The 26,675-nt window shown below is 49.3% G+C and overlaps 1 protein-coding gene across 1 annotated transcript; it reads left to right on the forward strand.

The window, feature by feature from the left end:
* Window positions 1-23,179: 23,179 nt before the first annotated feature.
* On the forward strand, window positions 23,180-24,761 carry LOC134943794 (uncharacterized). Its single transcript, XM_063932424.1, has 3 exons — window positions 23,180-23,284; window positions 23,360-23,572; window positions 24,050-24,761. The coding sequence occupies exon 3, from the start codon at window positions 24,061-24,063 to the stop codon at window positions 24,727-24,729; it is 669 nt and encodes a 222-aa protein (XP_063788494.1). The 5' UTR covers window positions 23,180-23,284; window positions 23,360-23,572; window positions 24,050-24,060; the 3' UTR covers window positions 24,730-24,761.
* Window positions 24,762-26,675: the final 1,914 nt, after the last annotated feature.

Consider the following 26,675-nt stretch of genomic DNA (forward strand, 5'->3'; position numbering starts at 1 on the left):
CAGAGGTAACACTATCACTGCCTGAGACACCTGTATTTAGCATGCCTAGAATGACACCCTGCAGCCTGGAGCATCCTTAGGACACAACAGGTACTCAGCTCCTCCCAGATCCAGGCGGCCAGCACCCACAGAGGACACTCAGTTTCTCCTATGGAGCCACCTTGGGTGTAGTAGGCTCCAGGTGCTCAGCTACTCCTTGATCCTGGTCCCATCATGAGATTACATGGCGGAACGCCTCTTCATTGTGCTGCCATGACATTACATGTTCAGGTACAGAGTGCATTTTCTCTCTGCTATGGCCCTGATCATACATAGGTCAGATAATCTGTTTTTGCTGGGTCAGTAATTATCTCACTTGTGCTCACAGACAGAAATTATGAAAACATGACCTGTTAGGGGTACCTGAGAACTGGAGTTAAAAACCCTGCTATAAACTACTACTGTGCAAGATAATTGGATTAGATATCCATCATTATAGCCTTTTTATAATGTAGGTGATATTTTTTTTTCTGCCCCTGTATACAATGTTTATAACACATTATATTTTTTGTAAGTGTAATGACTACAAACAACATTGGGGGTCATTCAGATCTGATCGCTGGGCAGTGATTTTTACTGTCCTGCATTCAGATAGTCGCCGCCTACAGGGGAAATGTATTTTCGCTGTGCAAGTGTGTGATCACATGTGTAGCAGAGCTGTACAAACAGATTTTGTGCAGTCTCTGCGCAGCCCAGGACTTACTCAGCCGCTGCGATCACATCAGCCTGTCCGGGACAGGATTTGACATCAGACACCCTCCCTGAAAACGCTTGATCCTGTCTGCGTTTTTCTGGACACTACCTGTAAACGGTCAGTTGCCATCCACAAACGGCCTCTTCCTGTGAATCTTCTTGCGAACGCCCGTGCGAATGTATCCTTCGCACAATCCCGTCGCAGGGCGCCGATGCACGTTGCAGCCATGCGCCACACCGGGACAGTGCATACGCATGTGCAGTTCGGATCTGATCGCCCACTGTGTGAAAACGCACAGCAGCAATCAGATCTGAATGACCCCCATTGATCGCTATGCAACAAAACCAAAATGAATGAAGTTCTTATGTAGTTACCAGTCGACAGAGAAGCCCAGTTTAAGGGGGATATTCAATTATCCGCAAATTCGCGGCAATTTTGCGCCCGAAAATTTTTCGCGGCAATCGGCCGAAAATTGCCGCGAAAACGCTCCGTTTTTCCATTTTCCGCAAATTCGCGGCAATTTTGCGCCCGAAAATTTTTCGCGGTAATCGGCCGAAAATTGCCGCGAAAACGCTCCATTTTTCGACCTATTCAATTCCGACCGGGTTTCACGTGAAAATTCTTGCAGTGAAAAGTGCAGGTGAAAATGGAGAAATCAGCCTGTACCCCAAAAAATGCTAAACTAACATAGGAAAACAGAAGAGAAGTGTGTTAGAGATCATATTAGAGAGTTTTTGGGGACTTAAATTGTGTGAAATGGCGGTTATATGCATTTTTTTTTAAATGCAAAAAAATGATAGAAAGCAAGTTTTTTTGAGCAAAATAAATGCTCTCATTAAATTTGGGGTACATGAAAATGGGTATAAGTATATATTTGGGTCATTTTAGGGTACTTTAAAAAAAAGTGGAAACAGACCGATTACTCCCATCTGCAAGCCTAAAAAACACCTGTCCCACTCATAAAGCACCCCAATATACCTGTCCCATACCTTGAACCCCAATTTCCATCACTTTTTACTTTTTCACCCCGAAAATGACATGTCATTATTGGCCAATTAAAAATAATTAAAAACTTCAACGTGCCTAATTAGTCATAAAGGGGGGTGTCCCAGGAGTTCTGTACCATATCCAAACATTTTTACCTTAAAATAGTGACTTTTCCTAACTTTTCACCTGCTTCAGAGAAGGTGAAGTGAAATTAGTGAAAACATGATCACCGATAAATTTTCCAGGATAATTGAATAGGCTGTAATTGCATTTCACGTGAAAAGTCCGTTTTTTCACCCGAAAACCGGACTTTTCACGTGAAAAGTCCGTTATCACTGCTAATTGAATATGGCCCCAAGACTGCTTAGGAAATGCTTGCTGAAGTAAATGTCTCTCCTTAAATGTTAGATGACAGGCATGGAAGCCCAACCAGCGGAGTCTACAGCTGCCCCCTCTGGAAATTCAACTCCTCCTCTCTGCATCTGCCTGTCAGACTGCAAAGCAGCTGCCGTGAGGCTTCATCATCTGAACCTCTGACCCTCTTTTGACCCGTCATTAATATGAAAAGGATATAAAATTGGTTCCTCTGCGCCTCCAATGCACAAGCCAGTGAAGACTGATATTCTCTGTTCTCAAGTTGATTAAAAACAGGTAGAGGTTACCAGCTCTATATAAATAGACATTAATGTGTCTCACATTGTTATTGCGTGTTAAGCCTTAAACACAATTACATATTATGTACAGATCATAACTATGGGATATGCCGCAAATAATAATTGATAAATAAGCCCTGTAGCCATTCAGTCAAACACAGTGATCTAGCATTATTCTCCACGCCATATCTGTGTCCTCCTCGTTGCTCTTTAGAATGTAAGCTCTTGCGAACAAGGGGCCTAATTCAGACCTGATCGCTAGGCTGCGTTTTCGTACAGTCTGCGATCAGGTCTAAACTGCGCATGCGTATGCACCGCAATGAACAGGTGCGTCGCACGGGTACAAAGCGGTTCGCCGTTCAGCGATAGGTTTGTGCGAATAATCCATTCGCACGGGCGTTTGCAAGGAGAATGACAGGAAGAAGGCGTTTGCGGGTGGCAACTGACCGTTTTCTGGGAGTGGTTGGAAAAATGCAGGCGTGTCCATGCATTTGCAGGGAGGGTTCCTGACGTCAATTCTGGTCCCAGACAGTTTTTCCCACCAGCACCTCCAGCGTCGCTCGCTCACTCCCCCGCCTGGGACCACAAACCGTGTAAGCAGCACACGGTGACGGAACTGCTGGAGCCCGAGGAGGAGGCCGGGTGCCGATGGCGTTTAGTATATTACTTATCATGCAGCCTGGGACCCGCCAGCAGGAGCCAGAGGCGAAACTTTACTATGAGAATGACGGCTCAGGGTGCCATTGACTTCCTATAAGCCGGCGCCAGAGCACATCGCTGGGGCCAGCTAAGCTTACCATGTACTTGCAGGTGGCTTGCTGACCCCTTCCCAGGGACAAGTGGCCGCCTCTCTACAAAAGCTCCTCCGGCTCAGACACCTATCATCTGGTTGGTGCAGAAGTCAGTGATTCCGCCCTTCACAGGATCAGCCACGGGGAGTGAACATTCCAGGAGCCCCATCAATGGACACAGGAGGCCGGGGGCACCGAGACTGGCACTGCTGCTGCTACTACTTCAGGTAAGTCATTGTCTCTACTTGCCTGATGTACAGTACACTCAGAGCAGCTTCTCTAGTACAGCCCCATGCCCTACATTATGCTGCACATGTGACGGCTCCCTATTCCCCTGATACACCCCGACTGCTCCCTATGTATCCCTGATACACCCCGACTACTCCCTATGTGTCCCCGATACACCCCGACTGTTCCCTATGTGTCCCTGATACACCCCGACTGCCCCCTATGTGTCCCTGATGCACCCCGACTGCTCCCTATGTGTCCCTGATACACCCCGACTACTCCCTATGTGTCCCCGATACACCCCGACTGTTCCCTATGTGTCCCTGATACACCCCGACTGCCCCCTATGTGTCCCTGATACACCCCGACTGCCCCCTATGTGTCCCTGATACACCCCGACTGCTCCCTATGTGTCCCTGATACACCCCGACTGCTCCCTATGTATCCCTGATACACCCCGACTACTCCCTATGTGTCCCCGATACACCCCGACTGTTCCCTATGTGTCCCTGATACACCCCGACTGCCCCCTATGTGTCCCTGATGCACCCCGACTGCTCCCTATGTGTCCCTGATACACCCCGACTGCCCCCTATGTGTCCCTGATACACCCCGACTGCCCCCTATGTGTCCCTGATACACCCCGACTGCTCCCTATGTGTCCCTGATACACCCCGACTGCCCCCTATGTGTCCCTGATACACCCCGACTGTTCCCTATGTGTCCCTGATACACCCCGACTGCTCCCTATGTGTCCCTGATACACCCCGACTGCCCCCTATGTGTCCCTGATACACCCCGACTGTTCCCTATGTGTCCCTGATACACCCCGACTGCCCCCTATGTGTCCCTGATACACCCCGACTGTTCCCTATGTGTCCCTGATACACCCCGACTGCTCCCTATGTGTCCCTGATACACCCCGACTGCCCCCTATGTGTCCCTGATACACCCCGACTGTTCCCTATGTGTCCCTGATACACCCCGACTGCTCCCTATGTGTCCCTGATACACCCCGACTGCCCCCTATGTGTCCCTGATACACCCCAACTGTTCCCTATGTGTCCCTGATACACCCCGACTGCTCCCTATGTGTCCCTGATACGCCCCGACTGCTCCCTATGTGTCCCTGATACACCCCGACTGCTCCCTATGTGTCCCTGATACACCCCGACTGTTCCCTATGTGTCCCTGATACACCCCGACTGCCCCCTATGTGTCCCTGATACACCCCGACTGCTCCCTATGTGTCCCTGATACACCCGACTGCCCCCTATGTGTCCCTGATACACCCCGACTGCCCCCTATGTGTCCCTGATACACCCCGACTGCTCCCTATGTGTCCCTGATACACCCCGACTGCCCCCTATGTGTCCCTGATACACCCCTGATTGCTCCCTATTCCCCTGATTGCTCCCTATGTCCCTGATACTCTCCTCACTGCTCCCTATGTGTCCCTGATACACCCCGACAGCCCCCTATGTGTCCCTGATACACCCCGACTGCTCCCTATGTGTCCCTGATACACCCGACTGCCCCCTATGTATCCCTGATACACCCCGACTGCTCCCTATGTGTCCCTGATACACCCCGACTGCTCCCTATGTGTCCCTGATACACCCCGACTGCTCCCTATGTGTCCCCGATACACCCCGACTGTTCCCTATGTATCCCTGATACACCCCTGATTGCTCCCTATTCCCCTGATTGCTCCCTATGTGTCCCCGATACACCCCGACTGTTCCCTATGTATCCCTGATACACCCCGACTGCTCCCTATGTATCCCTGATACACCCCGACTGCTCCCTATGTGTCCCTGATACACCCCGACTGCTCCCTATGTGTCCCTGATACACCCCGACTGCTCCCTATGTGTCCCTGATACACCCGACTGCTCCCTATGTGTCCCTGATACACCCCGACTGCTCCCTATGTGTCCCTGATACACCCCGACTGCCCCCTATGTGTCCCTGATACACCCGACTGCTCCCTATGTATCCCTGATACACCCCGACTGCTCCCTATGTGTCCCTAATACACCCCGACTGCCCCCTATGTGTCCCTGATACACCCCGACTGCTCCCTATGTGTCCCTGATACACCCCGACTGCCCCCTATGTGTCCCTGATACACCCCGACTGCTCCCTTTGTGTCCCTGATACACCCCGACTGCTCCCTGTGTCCCCGATACACCCCGACTGCTCCCTATGTGTCCCTAATACACCCCGACTGCCCCCTATGTGTCCCTGATACACCCCGACTGCTCCCTATGTGTCACTAATACACCCCGACTGCCCCCTATGTGTCCCTGATACACCCCGACTGCTCCCTATGTGTCCCTGATACACCCCGACTGCTCCCTATGTGTCCCTGATACACCCCGACTGCTCCCTATGTGTCCCTGATACACCCCGACTGCCCCCTATGTGTCCCTGATACACCCCGACTGCTCCCTATGTGTCCCTGATACACCCCGACTGCTCCCTATGTGTCCCTGATACACCCCGACTGCTCCCTATGTGTCCCTGATACACCCCGACTGCCCCCTATGTGTCCCTGATACACCCCGACTGCTCCCTATGTGTCCCAGATACACCCTGACTGTTCCCTATGTGTCCCTGATACACCCCGACTGCTCCCTATGTGTCCCTGATACACCCCGACTGCCCCCTATGTGTCCCTGATACACCCCGACTGCTCCCTATGTGTCCCTAATACACCCCGACTGCCCCCTATGTGTCCCTGATACACCCCGACTGCTCCCTATGTGTCCCTGATACACCCCGACTGCCCCCTATGTGTCCCTGATACACCCCGACTGCTCCCTATGTGTCCCTGATACACCCCGACTGCCCCCTATGTGTGCCTGATACACCCCGACTGCCCCCTATGTGTCCCTGATACACCCCGACTGCTCCGTGTCCCGATACACCCCGACTGCTCCCTATGTGTCCCTAATACACCCCGACTGCCCCCTATGTGTCCCTGATACACCCCGACTGCTCCCTATGTGTCCCTAATACACCCCGACTGCCCCCTATGTGTCCCTGATACACCCCGACTGCTCCCTATGTGTCCCTGATACACCCCGACTGCTCCCTATGTGTCCCTGATACACCCCGACTGCTCCCTATGTGTCCCTGATACACCCCGACTGCCCCCTATGTGTCCCTGATACACCCCGACTGTTCCCTATGTGTCCCTGATACACCCCGACTGCTCCCTATGTGTCCCTGATACACCCCGACAGCCCCCTATGTGTCCCTGATACACCCCGACTGCTCCCTATGTGTCCCTGATACACCCGACTGCCCCCTATGTATCCCTGATACACCCCTGATTGCTCCCTATTCCCCTGATTGCTCCCTATGTCCCTGATACACTCCTCACTGCTCCCTATGTGTCCCCGATACACCCCGACTGTTCCCTATGTATCCCTGATACACCCCTGATTGCTCCCTATTCCCCTGATTGCTCCCTATGTGTCCCCGATACACCCCGACTGTTCCCTATGTATCCCTGATACACCCCGACTGCTCCCTATGTATCCCTGATACACCCCGACTGCTCCCTATGTGTCCCTGATACACCCCGACTGCTCCCTATGTGTCCCTGATACACCCCGACTGCTCCCTATGTGTCCCTGATACACCCCGACTGCTCCCTATGTGTCCCTGATACACCCCGACTGCCCCCTATGTGTCCCTGATACACCCCGACTGCTCCCTATGTGTCCCTGATACACCCCGACTGCCCCCTATGTGTGCCTGATACACCCCGACTGCACCCTATGTGTCCCTGATACACCCCGACTGCTCCCTGTGTCCCGATACACCCCGACTGCTCCCTATGTGTCCCTAATACACCCCGACTGCCCCCTATGTGTCCCTGATACACCCCGACTGCTCCCTATGTGTCCCTAATACACCCCGACTGCCCCCTATGTGTCCCTGATACACCCCGACTGCTCCCTATGTGTCCCTGATACACCCCGACTGCTCCCTATGTGTCCCTAATACACCCCGACTGCCCCCTATGTGTCCCAGATACACCCTGACTGTTCCCTATGTGTCCCCGATACACCCCGACTGCTCCCTATGTGTCCCAGATACACCCCGACTGCTCCCTATGTGTCCCTGATACACCCCGACTGTTCCCTATGTGTCCCTGATACACCCCGACTGCTTCCTATGTGTCCCTGATACACCCCGACTGCCCCCTATGTGTCCCTGATACACCCCGACTGCTCCCTATGTGTCCCTGATACACCCCGACTGCCCCCTATGTGTCCCTGATACACCCCGACTGCCCCCTATGTGTCCCTGATACACCCCGACTGCCCCCTATGTGTCCCTGATACACCCCGACTGCTCCCTATGTGTCCCTGATACACCCGACTGCTCCCTATGTATCCCTGATACACCCCTGATTGCTCCCTATTCCCCTGATTGCTCCCTATGTCCCTGATACACTCCTCACTGCTCCCTATGTGTCCCCGATACACCCCGACTGTTCCCTATGTATCCCTGATACACCCCGACTGCTCCCTATGTATCCCTGATACACCCCGACTGCTCCCTATGTGTCCCTGATACACCCTGACTGCTCCCTATGTGTCCCTGATACACCCCGACTGCTCCCTATGTGTCCCTGATACACCCCGACTGCCCCCTATGTGTCCCTGATACACCCGACTGCTCCCTATGTATCCCTGATACACCCCGACTGCTCCCTATGTGTCCCTAATACACCCCGACTGCCCCCTATGTGTCCCTGATACACCCCGACTGCTCCCTATGTGTCCCTGATACACCCCGACTGCCCCCTATGTGTCCCTGATACACCCCGACTGCTCCCTTTGTGTCCCTGATACACCCCGACTGCTCCCTGTGTCCCCGATACACCCCGACTGCTCCCTATGTGTCCCTAATACACCCCGACTGCCCCCTATGTGTCCCTGATACACCCCGACTGCTCCCTATGTGTCACTAATACACCCCGACTGCCCCCTATGTGTCCCTGATACACCCCGACTGCTCCCTATGTGTCCCTGATACACCCCGACTGCTCCCTATGTGTCCCTGATACACCCCGACTGCTCCCTATGTGTCCCTGATACACCCCGACTGCCCCCTATGTGTCCCTGATACACCCCGACTGCTCCCTATGTGTCCCTGATACACCCCGACTGCTCCCTATGTGTCCCTGATACACCCCGACTGCTCCCTATGTGTCCCTGATACACCCCGACTGCCCCCTATGTGTCCCTGATACACCCCGACTGCTCCCTATGTGTCCCAGATACACCCTGACTGTTCCCTATGTGTCCCTGATACACCCCGACTGCTCCCTATGTGTCCCTGATACACCCCGACTGCCCCCTATGTGTCCCTGATACACCCCGACTGCTCCCTATGTGTCCCTAATACACCCCGACTGCCCCCTATGTGTCCCTGATACACCCCGACTGCTCCCTATGTGTCCCTGATACACCCCGACTGCCCCCTATGTGTCCCTGATACACCCCGACTGCTCCCTATGTGTCCCTGATACACCCCGACTGCCCCCTATGTGTGCCTGATACACCCCGACTGCCCCCTATGTGTCCCTGATACACCCCGACTGCTCCGTGTCCCGATACACCCCGACTGCTCCCTATGTGTCCCTAATACACCCCGACTGCCCCCTATGTGTCCCTGATACACCCCGACTGCTCCCTATGTGTCCCTAATACACCCCGACTGCCCCCTATGTGTCCCTGATACACCCCGACTGCTCCCTATGTGTCCCTGATACACCCCGACTGCTCCCTATGTGTCCCTGATACACCCCGACTGCTCCCTATGTGTCCCTGATACACCCCGACTGCCCCCTATGTGTCCCTGATACACCCCGACTGCTCCCTATGTGTCCCTGATACACCCCGACTGCTCCCTATGTGTCCCTGATACACCCCGACTGCCCCCTATGTGTCCCTGATACACCCCGACTGCCCCCTATGTGTCCCTGATACACCCCGACTGCCCCCTATGTGTCCCTGATACACCCGACTGCTCCCTATGTGTCCCTGATACACCCCGACTGCTCCCTATGTGTCCCTGATACACCCCGACTGCTCCCTATGTGTCCCTGATACACCCCGACTGCTCCCTATGTGTCCCTGATACACCCCGACTGCTCCCTATGTGTCCCTGATACACCCCGACTGCTCCCTATGTGTCCCTGATACACCCCGACTGCCCCCTATGTGTCCCTGATACACCCCGACTGCCCCCTATGTGTCCCTGATACACCCGACTGCTCCCTATGTGTCCCTGATACACCCCGACTGCTCCCTATGTGTCCCTGATACACCCCGACTGCCCCCTATGTGTCCCTGATGCACCCCGACTGCTCCCTATGTGTCCCTGATACACCCCGACTGCCCCCTATGTGTCCCTGATACACCCCGACTGCTCCCTATGTGTCCCCGATACACCCCGACTGCTCCCTATGTGTCCCTGATGCACCCCGACTGCTCCCTATGTGTCCCCGATACACCCCGACTGCTCCCTATGTGTCCCAGATACACCCCGACTGCTCCCTATGTGTCCCTGATACACCCCAACTGCTCCCTATGTGTCCCTGATACACCCCGACTGCTCCCTATGTGTCCCTGATACACCCCGACTGCTCCCTATGTGTCCCTGATACACCCCGACTGTTCCCTATGTGTCCCTGATACACCCCGACTGCTTCCTATGTGTCCCTGATACACCCCGACTGCCCCCTATGTGTCCCTGATACACCCCGACTGCTCCCTATGTGTCCCTGATACACCCCGACTGCCCCCTATGTGTCCCTGATACACCCCGACTGCTCCCTATGTGTCCCCGATACACCCCGACTGCTCCCTATGTGTCCCTGATGCACCCCGACTGCTCCCTATGTGTCCCCGATACACCCCGACTGCTCCCTATGTGTCCCAGATACACCCCGACTGCTCCCTATGTGTCCCTGATACACCCCAACTGCTCCCTATGTGTCCCTGATACACCCCGACTGCTCCCTATGTGTCCCTGATACACCCCGACTGCTCCCTATGTGTCCCTGATACACCCCGACTGTTCCCTATGTGTCCCTGATACACCCCGACTGCTTCCTATGTGTCCCTGATACACCCCGACTGCCCCCTATGTGTCCCTGATACACCCCGACTGCTCCCTATGTGTCCCTGATACACCCCGACTGCCCCCTATGTATCCCTGATACACCCCTGATTGCTCCCTATTCCCCTGATTGCTCCCTATGTCCCTGATACACTCCTCACTGCTCCCTATGTGTCCCCGATACACCCCGACTGTTCCCTATGTATCCCTGATACACCCCGACTGCCCCCTATGTGTCCCTGATACACCCCGACTGCCCCCTATGTGTCCCTGATACACCCCGACTGCCCCCTATGTGTCCCTGATACACCCCGACTGCCCCCTATGTGTCCCTGATACACCCCGACTGCTCCCTATGTGTCCCTGATACACCCGACTGCCCCCTATGTATCCCTGATACACCCCTGATTGCTCCCTATTCCCCTGATTGCTCCCTATGTCCCTGATACACTCCTCACTGCTCCCTATGTGTCCCCGATACACCCCGACTGTTCCCTATGTATCCCTGATACACCCCGACTGCTCCCTATGTATCCCTGATACACCCCGACTGCTCCCTATGTGTCCCTGATACACCCCGACTGCTCCCTATGTGTCCCTGATACACCCCGACTGCTCCCTATGTGTCCCTGATACACCCCGACTGCCCCCTATGTGTCCCTGATACACCCCGACTGCCCCCTATGTGTCCCTGATACACCCGACTGCTCCCTATGTGTCCCTGATACACCCCGACTGCTCCCTATGTGTCCCTGATACACCCCGACTGCCCCCTATGTGTCCCTGATGCACCCCGACTGCTCCCTATGTGTCCCTGATACACCCCGACTGCCCCCTATGTGTCCCTGATACACCCCGACTGCTCCCTATGTGTCCCCGATACACCCCGACTGCTCCCTATGTGTCCCTGATGCACCCCGACTGCTCCCTATGTGTCCCCGATACACCCCGACTGCTCCCTATGTGTCCCAGATACACCCCGACTGCTCCCTATGTGTCCCTGATACACCCCAACTGCTCCCTATGTGTCCCTGATACACCCCGACTGCTCCCTATGTGTCCCTGATACACCCCGACTGCTCCCTATGTGTCCCTGATACACCCCGACTGTTCCCTATGTGTCCCTGATACACCCCGACTGCTTCCTATGTGTCCCTGATACACCCCGACTGCCCCCTATGTGTCCCTGATACACCCCGACTGCTCCCTATGTGTCCCTGATACACCCCGACTGCCCCCTATGTATCCCTGATACACCCCTGATTGCTCCCTATTCCCCTGATTGCTCCCTATGTCCCTGATACACTCCTCACTGCTCCCTATGTGTCCCCGATACACCCCGACTGTTCCCTATGTATCCCTGATACACCCCGACTGCCCCCTATGTGTCCCTGATACACCCCGACTGCCCCCTATGTGTCCCTGATACACCCCGACTGCCCCCTATGTGTCCCTGATACACCCCGACTGCCCCCTATGTGTCCCTGATACACCCCGACTGCTCCCTATGTGTCCCTGATACACCCGACTGCCCCCTATGTATCCCTGATACACCCCTGATTGCTCCCTATTCCCCTGATTGCTCCCTATGTCCCTGATACACTCCTCACTGCTCCCTATGTGTCCCCGATACACCCCGACTGTTCCCTATGTATCCCTGATACACCCCGACTGCTCCCTATGTATCCCTGATACACCCCGACTGCTCCCTATGTGTCCCTGATACACCCCGACTGCTCCCTATGTGTCCCTGATACACCCTGACTGCTCCCTATGTGTCCCTGATACACCCCGACTGCCCCCTATGTGTCCCTGATACACCCGACTGCTCCCTATGTGTCCCTGATACACCCCGACTGCTCCCTATGTGTGCCTGATACACCCCGACTGCCCCCTATGTGTCCCTGATACACCCCGACTGCTCCCTATGTGTCCCCGATACACCCCGACTGCTCCCTATGTGTCCCTAATACACCCCGACTGCCCCCTATGTGTCCCTGATACACCCCGACTGCTCCCTATGTGTCCCTAATACACCCCGACTGCCCCCTATGTGTCCCTGATACACCCCGACTGCTCCCTATGTGTCCCTGATACACCCCGACTGCTCCCTATGTGTCCCTGATACACCCCGACTGCTCCCTATGTGTCCCTGATACACCCCGACTGCCCCCTATGTGTCCCTGATACACCCCGACTGCTCCCTATGTGTCCCTGATACACCCCGACTGCTCCCTATGTGTCCCTAATACACCCCGACTGCCCCCTATGTGTCCCTGATACACCCCGACTGCTCCCTATGTGTCCCTGATACACCCCGACTGCTCCCTATGTGTCCCTGATACACCCCGACTGCTCCCTATGTGTCCCTGATACACCCCGACTGCCCCCTATGTGTCCCTGATACACCCCGACTGCTCCCTATGTGTCCCAGATACACCCTGACTGTTCCCTATGTGTCCCCGATACACCCCGACTGCTCCCTATGTGTCCCTGATACACCCCCGACTGCTCCCTATGTGTCCCCGATACACCCCCACTGCTCCCTATGTGTCCCTGATACACCCCGACTGCTCCCTATGTGTCCCTGATACACCCCGACTGCCCCCTATGTGTCCCTGATACACCCCGACTGCTCCCTATGTGTCCCAGATACACCCCGACTGCTCCCTATGTATCCCTGATACACCCCGACTGCCCCTATGTGTCCCTGATACACCCCGACTGCTCCCTATGTGTCCCAGATACACCCCGACTGTTACCTATGTGTCCCTGATACACCCCGACTGCCCCCTATGTGTCCCTGATACACCCCGACTGCCCCCTATGTGTCCCTGATACACCCCGACTGCTCCCTATGTGTCCCTGATACACCCCGACTGCTCCCTATGTGTCCCTGATACACCCCGACTGCCCCTATGTGTCCCTGATACACCCCGACTGCCCCCTATGTGTCCCTGATACACCCCGACTGCCCCCTATGTGTCCCTGATACACCCCGACTGCCCCCTATGTGTCCCTGATACACCCGACTGCTCCCTATGTGTCCCTGATACACCCCGACTGCTCCCTATGTGTCCCTGATACACCCCCGACTGCTCCCTATGTGTCCCTGATACACCCCGACTGCTCCCTATGTGTCCCTGATACACCCCGACTGCCCCCTATGTGTCCCTGATACACCCCGACTGCCCCCTATGTGTCCCTGATACACCCGACTGCTCCCTATGTGTCCCTGATACACCCCGACTGCCCCCTATGTGTCCCTGATACACCCCGACTGCCCCCTATGTATCCCTGATACACCCCTGATTGCTCCCTATTCCCCTGATTGCTCCCTATGTCCCTGATACTCTCCTCACTGCTCCCTTAAGGACCCATTTATCCATGATCGTATTTGCAATGCATCCTGATTCTGAGGTACATGATTCTGGCACAGTGAGATAGCGATCTAGTGAGGCAGCGATCTCTCTATGCCGGCATCAGTCATCTTACCCTAACTATCCCGCTGTCAGGAGCTGATGGAGCTCACGGGGGTGGCACCTTCTCCCAGGCAGGGAAGGGCTTCCCCAACTACCGACAGGTCTGTACCCCCTCACAGCCAGCCTTGACCAGCGGCGGCGACAGGGAGTCAAAACCCGGAAAAACTACGAGTGCGTCTTCAAGGGCGTCTTCTCTCGTCCGTAGCCACAGCATCAGCCAGAACAGAAAGGCAACCATGGTCAGTACCTCAGCCAGCCGTCAGTCATGTGACCGGCAGGAGGTTCTGCAGCAGCTGCGACTCTCTAGTGCCTGAGAGGTGTCAGCTGCCTGCAGATGACCATAATAATATGCCAAAACATTAATGTGTGGGTGTGTCTATATATATATATATATATATATATATATATATATAAAATCTCCATATGCACAGTGGGAACCAATGTAGCGGTGTAGGATGGGTCCAAATTACAATATATATATATATATATATATTTATATATATATGCTGTGTCTGCACATTTTCACCTCAGGGACTCGGTATTTTGCTGAGTAGGGGTAAGGGTGGGGGTTGCTGTTTATTTGCCTAGGGTGCTGACAAAACTTGCGCCGGCCCTGATCGCAGCGGCCGGCTGCGACGGAATTGTGCGAAGGATACATTCGCACGGGCGTTCGCAAGAAGATTCACAGGAAGAGGCCGTTTGTGGATGGCAACTGACCGTTTACAGGTAGTGTCCAGAAAAACGCAGACAGGATCAAGCGTTTTCAGGGAGGGTGTCTGATGTCAAATCCTGTCCCGAACAGGCTGATGTGATCGCAGCAGCTGAGTAAGTCCTGGGCTGCGCAGAGACTGCACAAAATCTGTTTGTACAGCTCTACTACACATGCGATCGCACACTTGCAAAGCGAAAAAATACACTCCCCTATGGGCGGCGACTATGCGAACGTAGGACTGCAAAAAAACCCTAGCGAGCGAACAGGTCTGAATTAGGCCCCATGTTGTGTCTTGTCATATTTTGTTACGTAATTATGTATTTTGTGGGTTGTAATTATGGATCTACTAATTGCGTGCATCTGTCTTTACTGTTCACTGTGCACCCATGTAATCTGTTATGTTATGACACCTTAGAAATAAAATATTGTACTAATCAATGTGATTGTCTAGCAGTAAGGGGAGCCTGAGGACCTGTGTCTCAATTGATGTTTGTACAAAAAAAAACAACATATTAACAATGCTGTGGCGCTCCATTCCTATCAGTGGCCCTTTATTGCAACCTATTTATTTCAGAGGAGTCTCTACATGTAGCGCTCTTGTAAACAGCATCCAAGGCATTACAATGCCAATGCACACTACACCTGTATGAATGCATATGGGGATGGACACACAAAACAGAATGAGTTTTATTTTACATGAGCTTGCATTCTATACACTTGTATTAATAACACATTTCAGGTGCATCACTAAAGTATAGGAGGGTAATGGCTCTTACCCAATTCAACTGCAGATTTTCCATTGAATAGTGATGAAAGTATGAAATCCTTATTTTTCTTAAGTAACCAATCAGATTAATCCAGGTAGGGAGCCTTTTCTGTTTCTATAGAATGAGATAGACTACAATATAAGTAGAACCTGACAAAGCGTAGTTAGAACAGGGAAATGTACTGCAGGTCTCCACCGAGGTTTCTGCACCTATAAATGTATTGATCAAAGAGGGTTTAATTCTCAGTTAACATAACAATTCATTTCACGTTATTACAATGCTTGAATATCAATTTATTGATATTCAGCATGACGGTTGGTCAACAATAGGCCCTACACATTGGCGGATATGCCGCCGAGGTGCCCAGTGGCTGATACGGCTGACGGACGCTCCCTCGGGTGACATGAGGAGAGATCGTTCATATCTTTCAGTGTTATCGCTTAGTGTGTAGGGCCCATTATAGTTTAAACTATGCTTGTTACAGATTTATTGTTGACAATTATATGACATCAGACGACATCAAGGCTTCATTTAGAATAGATTCTGCAACACCTTGGAAGTATTTCATAGCTTGTAAGCTTGCGAGCAGGGCCTTCCTACCTCTATGTCTGTCTGTTTTTACCCAGTTTTGTACTATTACTGTTGCTCTAATTGTAAAGCACAACGGAATATGGGGGTAATTATGGGGGTAATTCTGAGTTGATCGCAGCAGGAATTTTGTTAGCAGTTGGGCAAAACCATGGCCCTCATTCCGAGTTGTTCGCTCGCTACTGCTTTTAGCAGCATTGCACACGCTAAGCCGCCGCCCTCTGGGAGTGTATCTTAGCTTAGCAGAATTGCAAACGAAAGATTAGCAGAATTGCGAATAGAAATTTCTTAGCAGTTTCTGAGTAGCTCCAGACTTAATCCTACATTGCGATCAGTTCAGTCAGTTTCGTTCCTGGTTTGATGTCACAAACACACCCAGCGTTCGCCCAGACACTCCCCCGTTTCTTCAGACACTCCCGCGTTTTTCCCAGAAACGCCAGCGTTTTTTCGCACACTCCCAAAAAACGGCCAGTTTCCGCCCAGAAACACCCACTTCCTGTCAATCACAGTACGATCAACAGAACGATGAAAAATCCTCGTTGTGCCGTGAGTAAAATACCTAACTTTTGTGTAAAATAACTAAGCGCATGCGCTCTGCGAACCTTGCGCATGCGCAGTAAGCGACTAATCGCAGTATAGCGAAAATCGGCAACGAGCGAACAACTCGGAATGACCCCCCATGTGCACTGCAGGGGAGGCAGATATAACATGTGCAGAGAGAGTTAGATTTGTGTGGGTTATTTTGTTTCTGTGCAGGGTAAATACTGCTTTATTTTTACACTGCAATTTAGATTGCAGATTGAACACACCCCACCCAAATCTAACTCTCTCTGCACATGTTATATCTGCCCCCCCCCCTGCAGTGCACATGGTTTTGCCCAACTGCTAACAAAATTCCTGCTGCGATCAACTCAGAATTACCCCCTATGTGCGCTATATAAGAAACTGTAAATAAATAATAAATAGCTAAAGGTGAAAGTGATTTGATGCAGATATTACAATGTATATTCCATTCAAAGTACAACTATTTCTAGACCTCAACTTGCTGTTTTGTTACATAAGATCATGTTTTTCCATATCTGGGCATTAAGATCATGTCCTAATAACACAAAGGGGTAAATTTACTAAGATTCGTATTTTCCAGAATCATGTCCAAGTTCAATCACGAATGACATCGACAGTGTAAAATTGCAACTTTTTGAATTGATTACGACTAATTTACTAAGCTGTCGTATTCGTGTTTTTCGTTTCTTCCGATGTCGATGTCATTCGTGCTTTTCTGCTGTAGATTGCGGCCGCGTTTGCTGTTTCGCGGCCGCGTTTATGTGTTTTTTTTACGACTGCGTCACATGTCTGTTACGGCAGTGATTTAGAAATTGCTGCCGCGTTTTTAGTCCTAAGTTTCGTTTTCGTCACGCGGCCGTGATTGGTTGTATTCGTGAAGGAGGAGTGTCTGTGCATATTACTATAAAACCGCCCCAAACACACCGCACCTCGTGGGTTTAGCTAGTGGAGAGGAGAGAGGAAGGTGTATTTGGAGTTGGTGAGTTTGGTGGAGTTTTTGGTGGATTTGGAGAGGAGTTTGGTGATTGTTGAGTGCTGTACTGTGTGTGTAAGTAGTCTTGTCATATTTGTAGTATTGTTTTTTCACAGTTTGTCTACTTTTTTGTCCTTGTTTTTTTTTTACAGTCTTTTGTCATTGTTTGTGAGTGAGTGAGTGAGCGTGTGTGTTGGCTGTGTGGTGTGTAGTAGTAGGAGTAGTGGAGGAGTGTGTTTTGTGTTTTGATTTTTCTGTGTTTTTTGTCGTTTGTCATGTCAGACTCAGAGGTCAGTGTGGTGGCGGAGGTTAGTGAGGTGGAGGCTGGTAGTGAGGTGGAGGCTGGTAGTGAGGTGGAGGCTGGTAGTGAGGTGGAGGCTGTTAGTGAGGTGGAGGGGGGTAGTGAGAGGGAGGAGGTTAGTGAGGAGGAGGAGGAGGGGGTGCCTGTTGCTGTATTTTCCAGTGATAGTGATGGTGTTGTTGTTGGTATAGTGCGATGGATCGATACCATAGGTGTGCAGTGGGGAGCCTTAGATAAAGTATTACCTCAGGAGTTACCTTGTATACAGACAGAACGAGACTTGAGATGTATATCTCCTTTATATAGTACTGAAATAGCAGGATCAATACAACAGGTTTCAGTATCATCAGCTTATCTCCTTCTCCCTCAGAGACTCTTCTAGAATAACACATGTGAGGTAAAAACAAACAAGTACATAACATATGCAACAGACAAACACTACATCTCTGTAAGTATACAGCGCCATCTGCTGCCCCTGTACGGTAACTACATGCATATAAACGAAACCATAGTCTGTTGTCCATATTTCAACACCCCTTCTCAACAGACTGGGTTTCTTCAGTTAGACCCATCTTTGACGTAAGTCTCCAATGTCTCTCTCTGGTAAGAGGCTTGGTCATGATATCAGCTGTCATATCTTCTGTTGGGCAATAGTTCAACTCTATAAGACCTTGTTCCTGTAGATCCCTCAGGAAGTGATGCTTGACATCAATGTGCTTGGTTCTTGGGTTCACTCTTTCTGTTTGCGCTAATGCAATGCATCCTTGATTATCCTCATATATCTTGATAGGTTCTTCTTGAGGCATTCCTAGGTCTGATAGTAGTTGCATTAACCATACCACTTCTTGACTTAGTGTGAATGTTCCATCACCTTCTCTTGAGATTTGCATTCCCAAGTAATGCGTTATGTGGCCGAGGTCTTTTGTTTCAAACTGACGGTTTAGTTCTTGTAACAATTCAACTTCGTCCCCTTCTTGTTCGAAACAAACTAGCAAATCGTCCACGTAAATTAATACATAGAACCATCTTTCCTCTATCAACTTTGTGTAGAGACATGGGTCTGCTTTGCTTCTGATGAATCCCTTTTCTGTCAGAACTCCATTTATCTTTGTATTCCATGCTCTTGCTGCTTGTTTAAGACCATATATACTCTTGTTCAGTTTACATACGTGATCTGGGTTCTGAGAATTCACGAAGCCTGGTGGTTGTTCCATGTATATATCTTCCTTTAGTTCGCCATGTAGGAAAGCCGTCTTTACATCGAAATGTTTCACTTGCATACCCTTTATGGCTGCTGTTAGGAGTAAGGTTCTAATGGTAGTGTGCTTCACGACTGGAGCAAACGTTTCATCATAATCTTCTCCAAATTTCTGTGAATATCCTTTAGCAACTTCTTCCCATGTTGCAGGTTCTTGTATGTTAATGGCTTTTGCTTTGTAAGATAAACGTGTAGGTGCTTTTCCCTTATTTTCTCTTGAAGAGCGTCTCACACCCTCGGATGCACTCTCATGAGTGTCGCTGGTATTTGTCTTGTGTTGTACTTCAACTTCTTGAATGATCTCTACTTCATCTGTTTCTTTGAATTCGGTGTTTTCTTCTTCTTCAGTAGAGTCTACTGGAGTTATGACATCATCTCGTGTTTCTTCTATGAATGTCACACTGTTGCTTATAACTACTTTTCCAGTTCTTGGATTTAAGATTCTGTAGCCTTTTGAATGTTCACTATAGCCGACTAGAACTCCCTCTTCTGCTCGGTTCTGCAACTTGCTTCGTTTTTCAGCAGGAATGTAAACGAAGGCTCTGCATCCAAAAACTCTAATGTGCTTTAAGCTGGGTTTCTTACCGTGCCACAGCTCATATGGTGTCTTCCTTACTGCTTTGGAAAGTAGTCTGTTTTGAAGATAGGTGGCTGTTGCTGCTGCTTCACCCCAATATTTATCAGGTAGTCCTGAATCTGTAAGCATGCACCTTATCATTTCTGTTAGTGATCTGTTTTTCCTCTCAGATACGCCATTTTGCTCTGGTGTATATGGTACTGTCTTCTGATGCTCAATACCGAGTCCTCTTAAGTACCGTTCTATTTTCTGTCCTGTGAACTCGCCTCCATTGTCGCTGCGAAGAGTTAGCATATTTCTCTTGAACCTGTTTCTGGTCATGTTCACATAGTCTTGCAGCTTTTCAAAGACTTCATCTTTACTTTTTATTAGATAAGTGACTGTGAACCTGGAGTAGTCGTCAATGAATGTCAGCATGTACCTTTTGTCTCCTACGGTTCGCGTTTTCATAGGTCCGCATACATCACTATGTACCAGGTCTAGTGGTCTGGAAGCTCTGTTTTCACTTTTCTTAGGAATTGTAATCCTCGTTGCTTTTGCTTTTATACAACATTGACACTTCATCATTTCTGAACAGTCTGACATTTTGAGATCCCTGGCTAGGTCTCTCTTCTGCATTTCCTTTATGCAATCTGGGTGTCTGTGTCCTAATCTTCTATGCCACTTGTGAATACAGTCAGCGTGTTTCTGTGTACTCAGCTTTGCCTGCTGTGCTGCAATATCCAGACAGTATAAATGTTCTTTTATTCTGGCTGTAGCTAGTGTTTCTCTTCCGTTTTGGATAAAACACTTATTATTCTGAAACTTTACAGTAAGTCCTTTTTCTACTAGATTCTTTACTGATAGCAGTGCTCCCTCAAGCTTGGGAACATATAGCACATCTGTTACGGGTATTTCTGTATAGCTGCCATTACCCTTGGAACATAGGAATTTACCATTCCCTTTCCCTTCTGCAATGATATTTGTTCCATCTGCTAGGTAGATTGTTTCTTTATGGTTCAAATCAAGTTCAGTAAAGAAGTCCTTGTTATTTGTCATGTGACTAGTCGCTCCTGAGTCTACATACCACTTTTCTGATAATTGGTTTACTGTCGCTTTAAATGTTCCATTCCACTTGTGTGCTCCTGTATCTGTAAGTGTGGCTTTGGCTCTTTGTTTGTGTAATCTTTCTGGTGGTTTGTGCTGCTCTGTCTTCCATATGGTGCAATCTCTTTTCAGGTGACCCACTTTCTTGCATCTGAAACATGCTCTTGTTTCCCTGGTGTGTGGCTTAGTGTCCGCCATTTTAAGTGCTTTCTCTGTGTCACTTTCAGTATTGCACTCTGTAAGCTCCTTTCTGCGTTGATACTCCTCTATGAGCCTGTTCTTCACAAAGTCTGGTGTGATTTCTGCTTCAGGTCTCATTTCTAGTGCGTTTATTAGTGCACTGTATGTATCTGGTAAACTGCAAAGGATGATGGCTACTATGTGGTTGCTTTTGATTTCTTCTCCCATTGACCTGAGCTGTATGGTTATCTCTAGTAGTGCACTGATGTGTTCTTGCATTGTCTTGCCTTTATTAAATCTCATTTGATATAATTTTCTTAATAGGAATAGTTTGCTGTTCAAACTTGCTCCTTCATGCACTCTCTGCAAAGCACACCACATGCCTTTAGCTGTACTCTCTTGTCTTATGTGTATAAGCTGTTCATCTTCCACTAGTAAACTTATAGTGGCTCTTGCCTGTCTGTCCTTCTTAATCCACTGCTGATCCTCTCCTTCAGGTCTGTCTGCATTTATAACATCCCATAAATCATCTCTGGTTAATAGCATTTCTACTTTAAACTTCCATGTTTGATAGTTCTCATTAGAAAGCTTGCTTGCAGCTAGTCTGAGATCTGTGTAATTTGCCATAACCCTTCCTTGTATAGATCTCTCTATTCTTCTGTGGTATTAAACTTGTTTTACTCACAGTTTTCTTTCCAAGGTTCTCCTGGGTTGTTTCTTGTGCGTTACACAGTCTGCTGTCTGCGCCTGCTGGGACTTGCAGTGCGACTCGTGATCTGGATGCTGCTTGGGATGCACTCCTGAAAACTTTATCTTGTACAGACTCCAGTCTGGGCCCATAACCTGTTGGTATAGTGCGATGGATCGATACCATAGGTGTGCAGTGGGGAGCCTTAGATAAAGTATTACCTCAGGAGTTACCTTGTATACAGACAGAACGAGACTTGAGATGTATATCTCCTTTATATAGTACTGAAATAGCAGGATCAATACAACAGGTTTCAGTATCATCAGCTTATCTCCTTCTCCCTCAGAGACTCTTCTAGAATAACACATGTGAGGTAAAAACAAACAAGTACATAACATATGCAACAGACAAACACTACATCTCTGTAAGTATACAGCGCCATCTGCTGCCCCTGTACGGTAACTACATGCATATAAACGAAACCATAGTCTGTTGTCCATATTTCAACAGTTGTGGCTCCGCAGCCACGCACCACTACCAAGACTGGCAGGAATATTAAGTTCAGCTATGCTGAAAACATGGCTTTGGTGCGTGAGCTGATGAAGCACCATCGCCAATTGTTTGGTCAGGATGCTGGCAAGGTGTCCTCCCGCAGGAAGTCTGTCCTGTGGGGGCAAGTAATACTTGCCGTGAATAGTGAGGGTGTGGTGAGGCGGACTGAGGACACGTGCCGCAAGAGGTTTTATGATATAAAGCGGCGTGTCAAGGCCAAGATGGCCAAAGAGGCCAAATCTGCACGAAAAACCGGAGGTGGCCCCCCTTTCCGGGCCACCTATCGGGACTGGGAGGAGCCTGTGCGGGCATTGATTCCTGCCGAAGTGGTGTCTGCTACTCATGTCCGGGATTCGGACCGACCCACGCAGGATGGTAAGTTTGATTTGTTAGATTTTTATTTAAATGTCCTCTAAATGTTGTAAATGTCATTTTTAAAGGATAAAGGATGCATAAAGTGTGTTTCACATATTTCAGGCCTATGCACCCTTAAGGTGTGTTTGTGTTTTGAATTTGCTTTTTTCACCATGCATTGGCTGTTTGGTAAATTTAATATTGCGCTAAAACATGTGCAATGGCAGCTGTTTTTTTTTTTTTAATAAAATATTTTTTGCGATATTGCTTGGACATCTGTGTTGTATGCTTATTTTAAAAATAATTTTAGATTTATTTACTTCTGAAAAACGGTGCAATTATTCCAATATTACTTTTTTCAAACATTTGCAAGTAGTCAATCTCTGCAATATCTGAGGCATAATTCTCAAATGTAACAGATTTATTGTGTGCAACATCATGTACATTTGGATATACAACACAAAATAATGAAGCTTGAAGCTCTTAATCAGAAATTATTTGTTTATCCAATACCTAATAGATGGTTACAGTACACTAAGGCTTTGCAGTTATAATTTTTACACAAAGCATGGTAATAATGTTTGGTCCACTTTTTCAACAGTCCCACAGACCAGCCGGCCAGACAGGCCTCAGACAAGTCAGGATGAGGCAGGGATTGCAGGTAAGACTTCACTGTAGTCACATATTCTGAAAACACATAGAAGTACAAAATATTAATGTTTATATTTTCACATAGGTTCTGCTTCTGGAAGCCGACCTCCTGTAAGGCGCCCATCACAGGGCTCGGGCCACTTACCCAGGAGGCCAAGTAAGACACGGCGTCTTGGCACGGAATCTGCGGCTCCATCATCCCCACCCAGGCGACGCATTTCGGCAGTGTCACCCCAGCCACCACTGGCACTATTGGCGAGTTCGCAGAGTGATGAGCCCCGATCACCTCAGTTATCTGGTGAGTAAAAACAGAAATTAAACACATAGGCAATAATATACACAGTACAGTTAATAACAGACATTTGTTTAAAATTTGGCCACACACGTGCACATTAAAATAAAATACCAATAAAATTCCACAAAAAAAACAGCATCCACAACATTATATTGTTCACACATCTCCCCTGTCCAGTATGTAGATGGCTTACTGGCTCCGCTCATCTGGACTATCCAGGTAAGTAGTCTATATCGTGGTCAGGGGAGGTGATATAACACTGTAATGCTGTGGAGGGGAGGTAGTTAGGTGTGGATTATGCAAATCTGTCTATGTGGCCGCCTGTGTTGGTATATCTGTTTTTGATAAAAAAAAACATTATAAGTTTTGAAAAACAACGCCAAAAACTATACAAATGGAGTATTATGAATGTAGTAATGTGTAGAAGTAGCCTTTAAACAAATTGACTAATAAACATTGCATGTTGGCCACCCCATACAGAGCCCAGCTTGATGGCCGACGTGGACCAGCAGGGACAAGACCAACAGGCAACCATCACACTGCAACTTACACCTGTTGACCCAAGCCAGCCAATACAGCTGCAGGATATCCCCCAAGCCTCCATCAGTCCACAACTGGCACAAGCTCCGCCCCCAACCCAAATACCAGATGACTTTTGGGCCAGTTGGACAAGCCAACAGGCACAAAGCAATGCCAGCCTGACCGCACATACACAACACCTTGCCAGTCTGCCCCATCATCTACCGCGCATTAGTCGCAACTCGGGCAGACTGATTGTACAAGTAGGGCGAATGGCAACCTCAATGGAGCAAATAAGGGCTGACAACAGCCAAATGCTTGCTCATTTAACGCGCATCATAGATGAGCAACAGCGCCATCAGCAGGCACTCGTTCAGCTCATTCAGCACAACCAGGTTGTGAATGAGTCCTTATCCCGGATTGTAGCCAGCCACACTGCAACCAACACTCAACTGATTGCAAGCATTAATAATTTGAGCAGCAATATTACATTGATGGGAGCTCACCAAGTAACCTCCAGCTCGGGGACCACGACCCCTATCCAAACGCCAGTAACCTCCCCTGTTCGGCGTTCCTCCAGAGCACGTGCCAGTGAGCCAGCACAAAGCACAGCACCCAGCACACACAAGCGGAAAAAATAACCCCAATGTGATTTGCAAAATAAAAATTTGTATTTGACAAACACACAACTTCCTGTGTCCGTCTCAAACATTGTCGAAGCTGCTCTGTATGTATGTATGTTTTTCATGGGTAATGACTGAAAATGTATTTTTTGCATAAACTAAGTACAATGTACACACCACTATAAACAACAAACAGTAAGTTACAAAACACACAATAGAAAGTAGTGCAAAGTGTTTAGTCAAGGATAATTACAGCCTACTAAAACTGACCTGAAAAATAGCGCAGGATCACTTCTTGCCGTACCTGCCTCCCTACATATGTACTCACACTGTCACCAGATGGGTCTAACTCCTCTGCTTGCTGACTGCTTTCTCCCTCATCATGTGCCAGATGTTGGTTTAAACACAGATTATGGAGAAAACAGCAGCAGAACACAATTCTAGTCACCTTTGAGGGACTATACAACAAAAGGCCTGCAGATTTATCCAGACACCGAAACCGTGACTTCAGCACACCAAAACATCTTTCTATCACATTCCGCGTAGCCTTATGTGCATGATTGTAACTGTGTTCAGCAGGAGAATCAGGTTGGGACAATGGAGTAAGGAGCCAAGAGTAGCAGCCGTAACCCCCATCACCTGAAAAACAGATATAGTCAACATTAGTACATATGTTAGATTATTCTTTCACCTAATCAAAACTCGAGTTTGTGGTTAAAAGACATACACACAAAACATTTTAAACATACCCAACAGCCAGCCATCAGGCATTTGTCCGTCCTCAAATTTATCGAAGAGCGATGACTGACTGAGGATGAAGGAGTCATGGCAGCCACCAGGGTAACCTGCAACAACACTCATAATTTTTATGTTTGCATCACAGACCACCTGGACATTAGTTGATTGTGCCAGATGCCTATTAGTATATATATATTGGCGGCCCTTAGGTGATCTCAGCTGAACGTGTGTGCAATCTATGGCCCCCAGCACATTGGGCATGCCAGCAAGCTCATAGAAAGCTACCCTGACAGCACTCCACTCCGACTCCTCGGTAGGGAAGCAGATTGAGGCATTAATGTGTGGCTCCAACACATCCAAAACCTGAGTGGACATTAAACAAGCTAAGGTGAGTGTCATGTTAGGTATTCTCTACAATACTGTGTTGTTTGTACTTACAGAAGCAACACTTAGACATAACCGCCTATGTATTTTTAGACTCACCTGATTCAAATATCTGGAAAAGGTGGGCTGTGAGATACCAATGACGTCGCCTGCCACAGCCTGGAAGCTCCCAGTAGCCATAAAGTGTAACACAGCCAGGAGTTTGTGTAGGCCTGAGACAGAGCGAGAGCGTGCTGTCTCAGGGTCTATGCCCAGTTTGACAAGGTCATACAGGTGGAAAATGTTGGTTCTATTTAGGCGGAACATCTATATGACCCTATCATCGGACAATGCATTTAAGTTTAAACGCCCTCTAAAAAAACGAGGCTGGCGTAGCCTCCGCGGTACCTGGACAACCTGTTGACCATGTTCACTTACCTGGGCCTGATTCCTGGAAGCCTCATGGAGCAGTCTAAGGTATCCCACAGCAAACCAAAAATCATTGGCACACACCACAGCCGCCATTTCAGAGTGAGAGAAGTTCAAAATGTGCCTGGAACACTTTTATAGGGCCAAACATTCAGGTGTGAGTAATGGATAATTGAGTACACATGTAAACACGGTTTTCAAATGCTGGCGCGTTTTTTTTTAGGAAAAAAATACGATGTGTAATTTTTCGCGGCCGCGAATGCATTTTCACGGCAGCAATTACAATTACGAATGGATAGTAAATGACCGAGATTCATATCTAAACAGGCGTAATTTGACCGATGGTGTATTAATTCGTAATTTTTTACTTGGACTTGCAAAAAAATACGAATGCCCTCATCTCTGCCGTGATTAGTGTTTAGTAAATTACAGAG

This window comes from Pseudophryne corroboree, chromosome 7, assembly GCF_028390025.1.
Source record: "Pseudophryne corroboree isolate aPseCor3 chromosome 7, aPseCor3.hap2, whole genome shotgun sequence".
NCBI lineage: Eukaryota > Metazoa > Chordata > Amphibia > Anura > Myobatrachidae > Pseudophryne > Pseudophryne corroboree.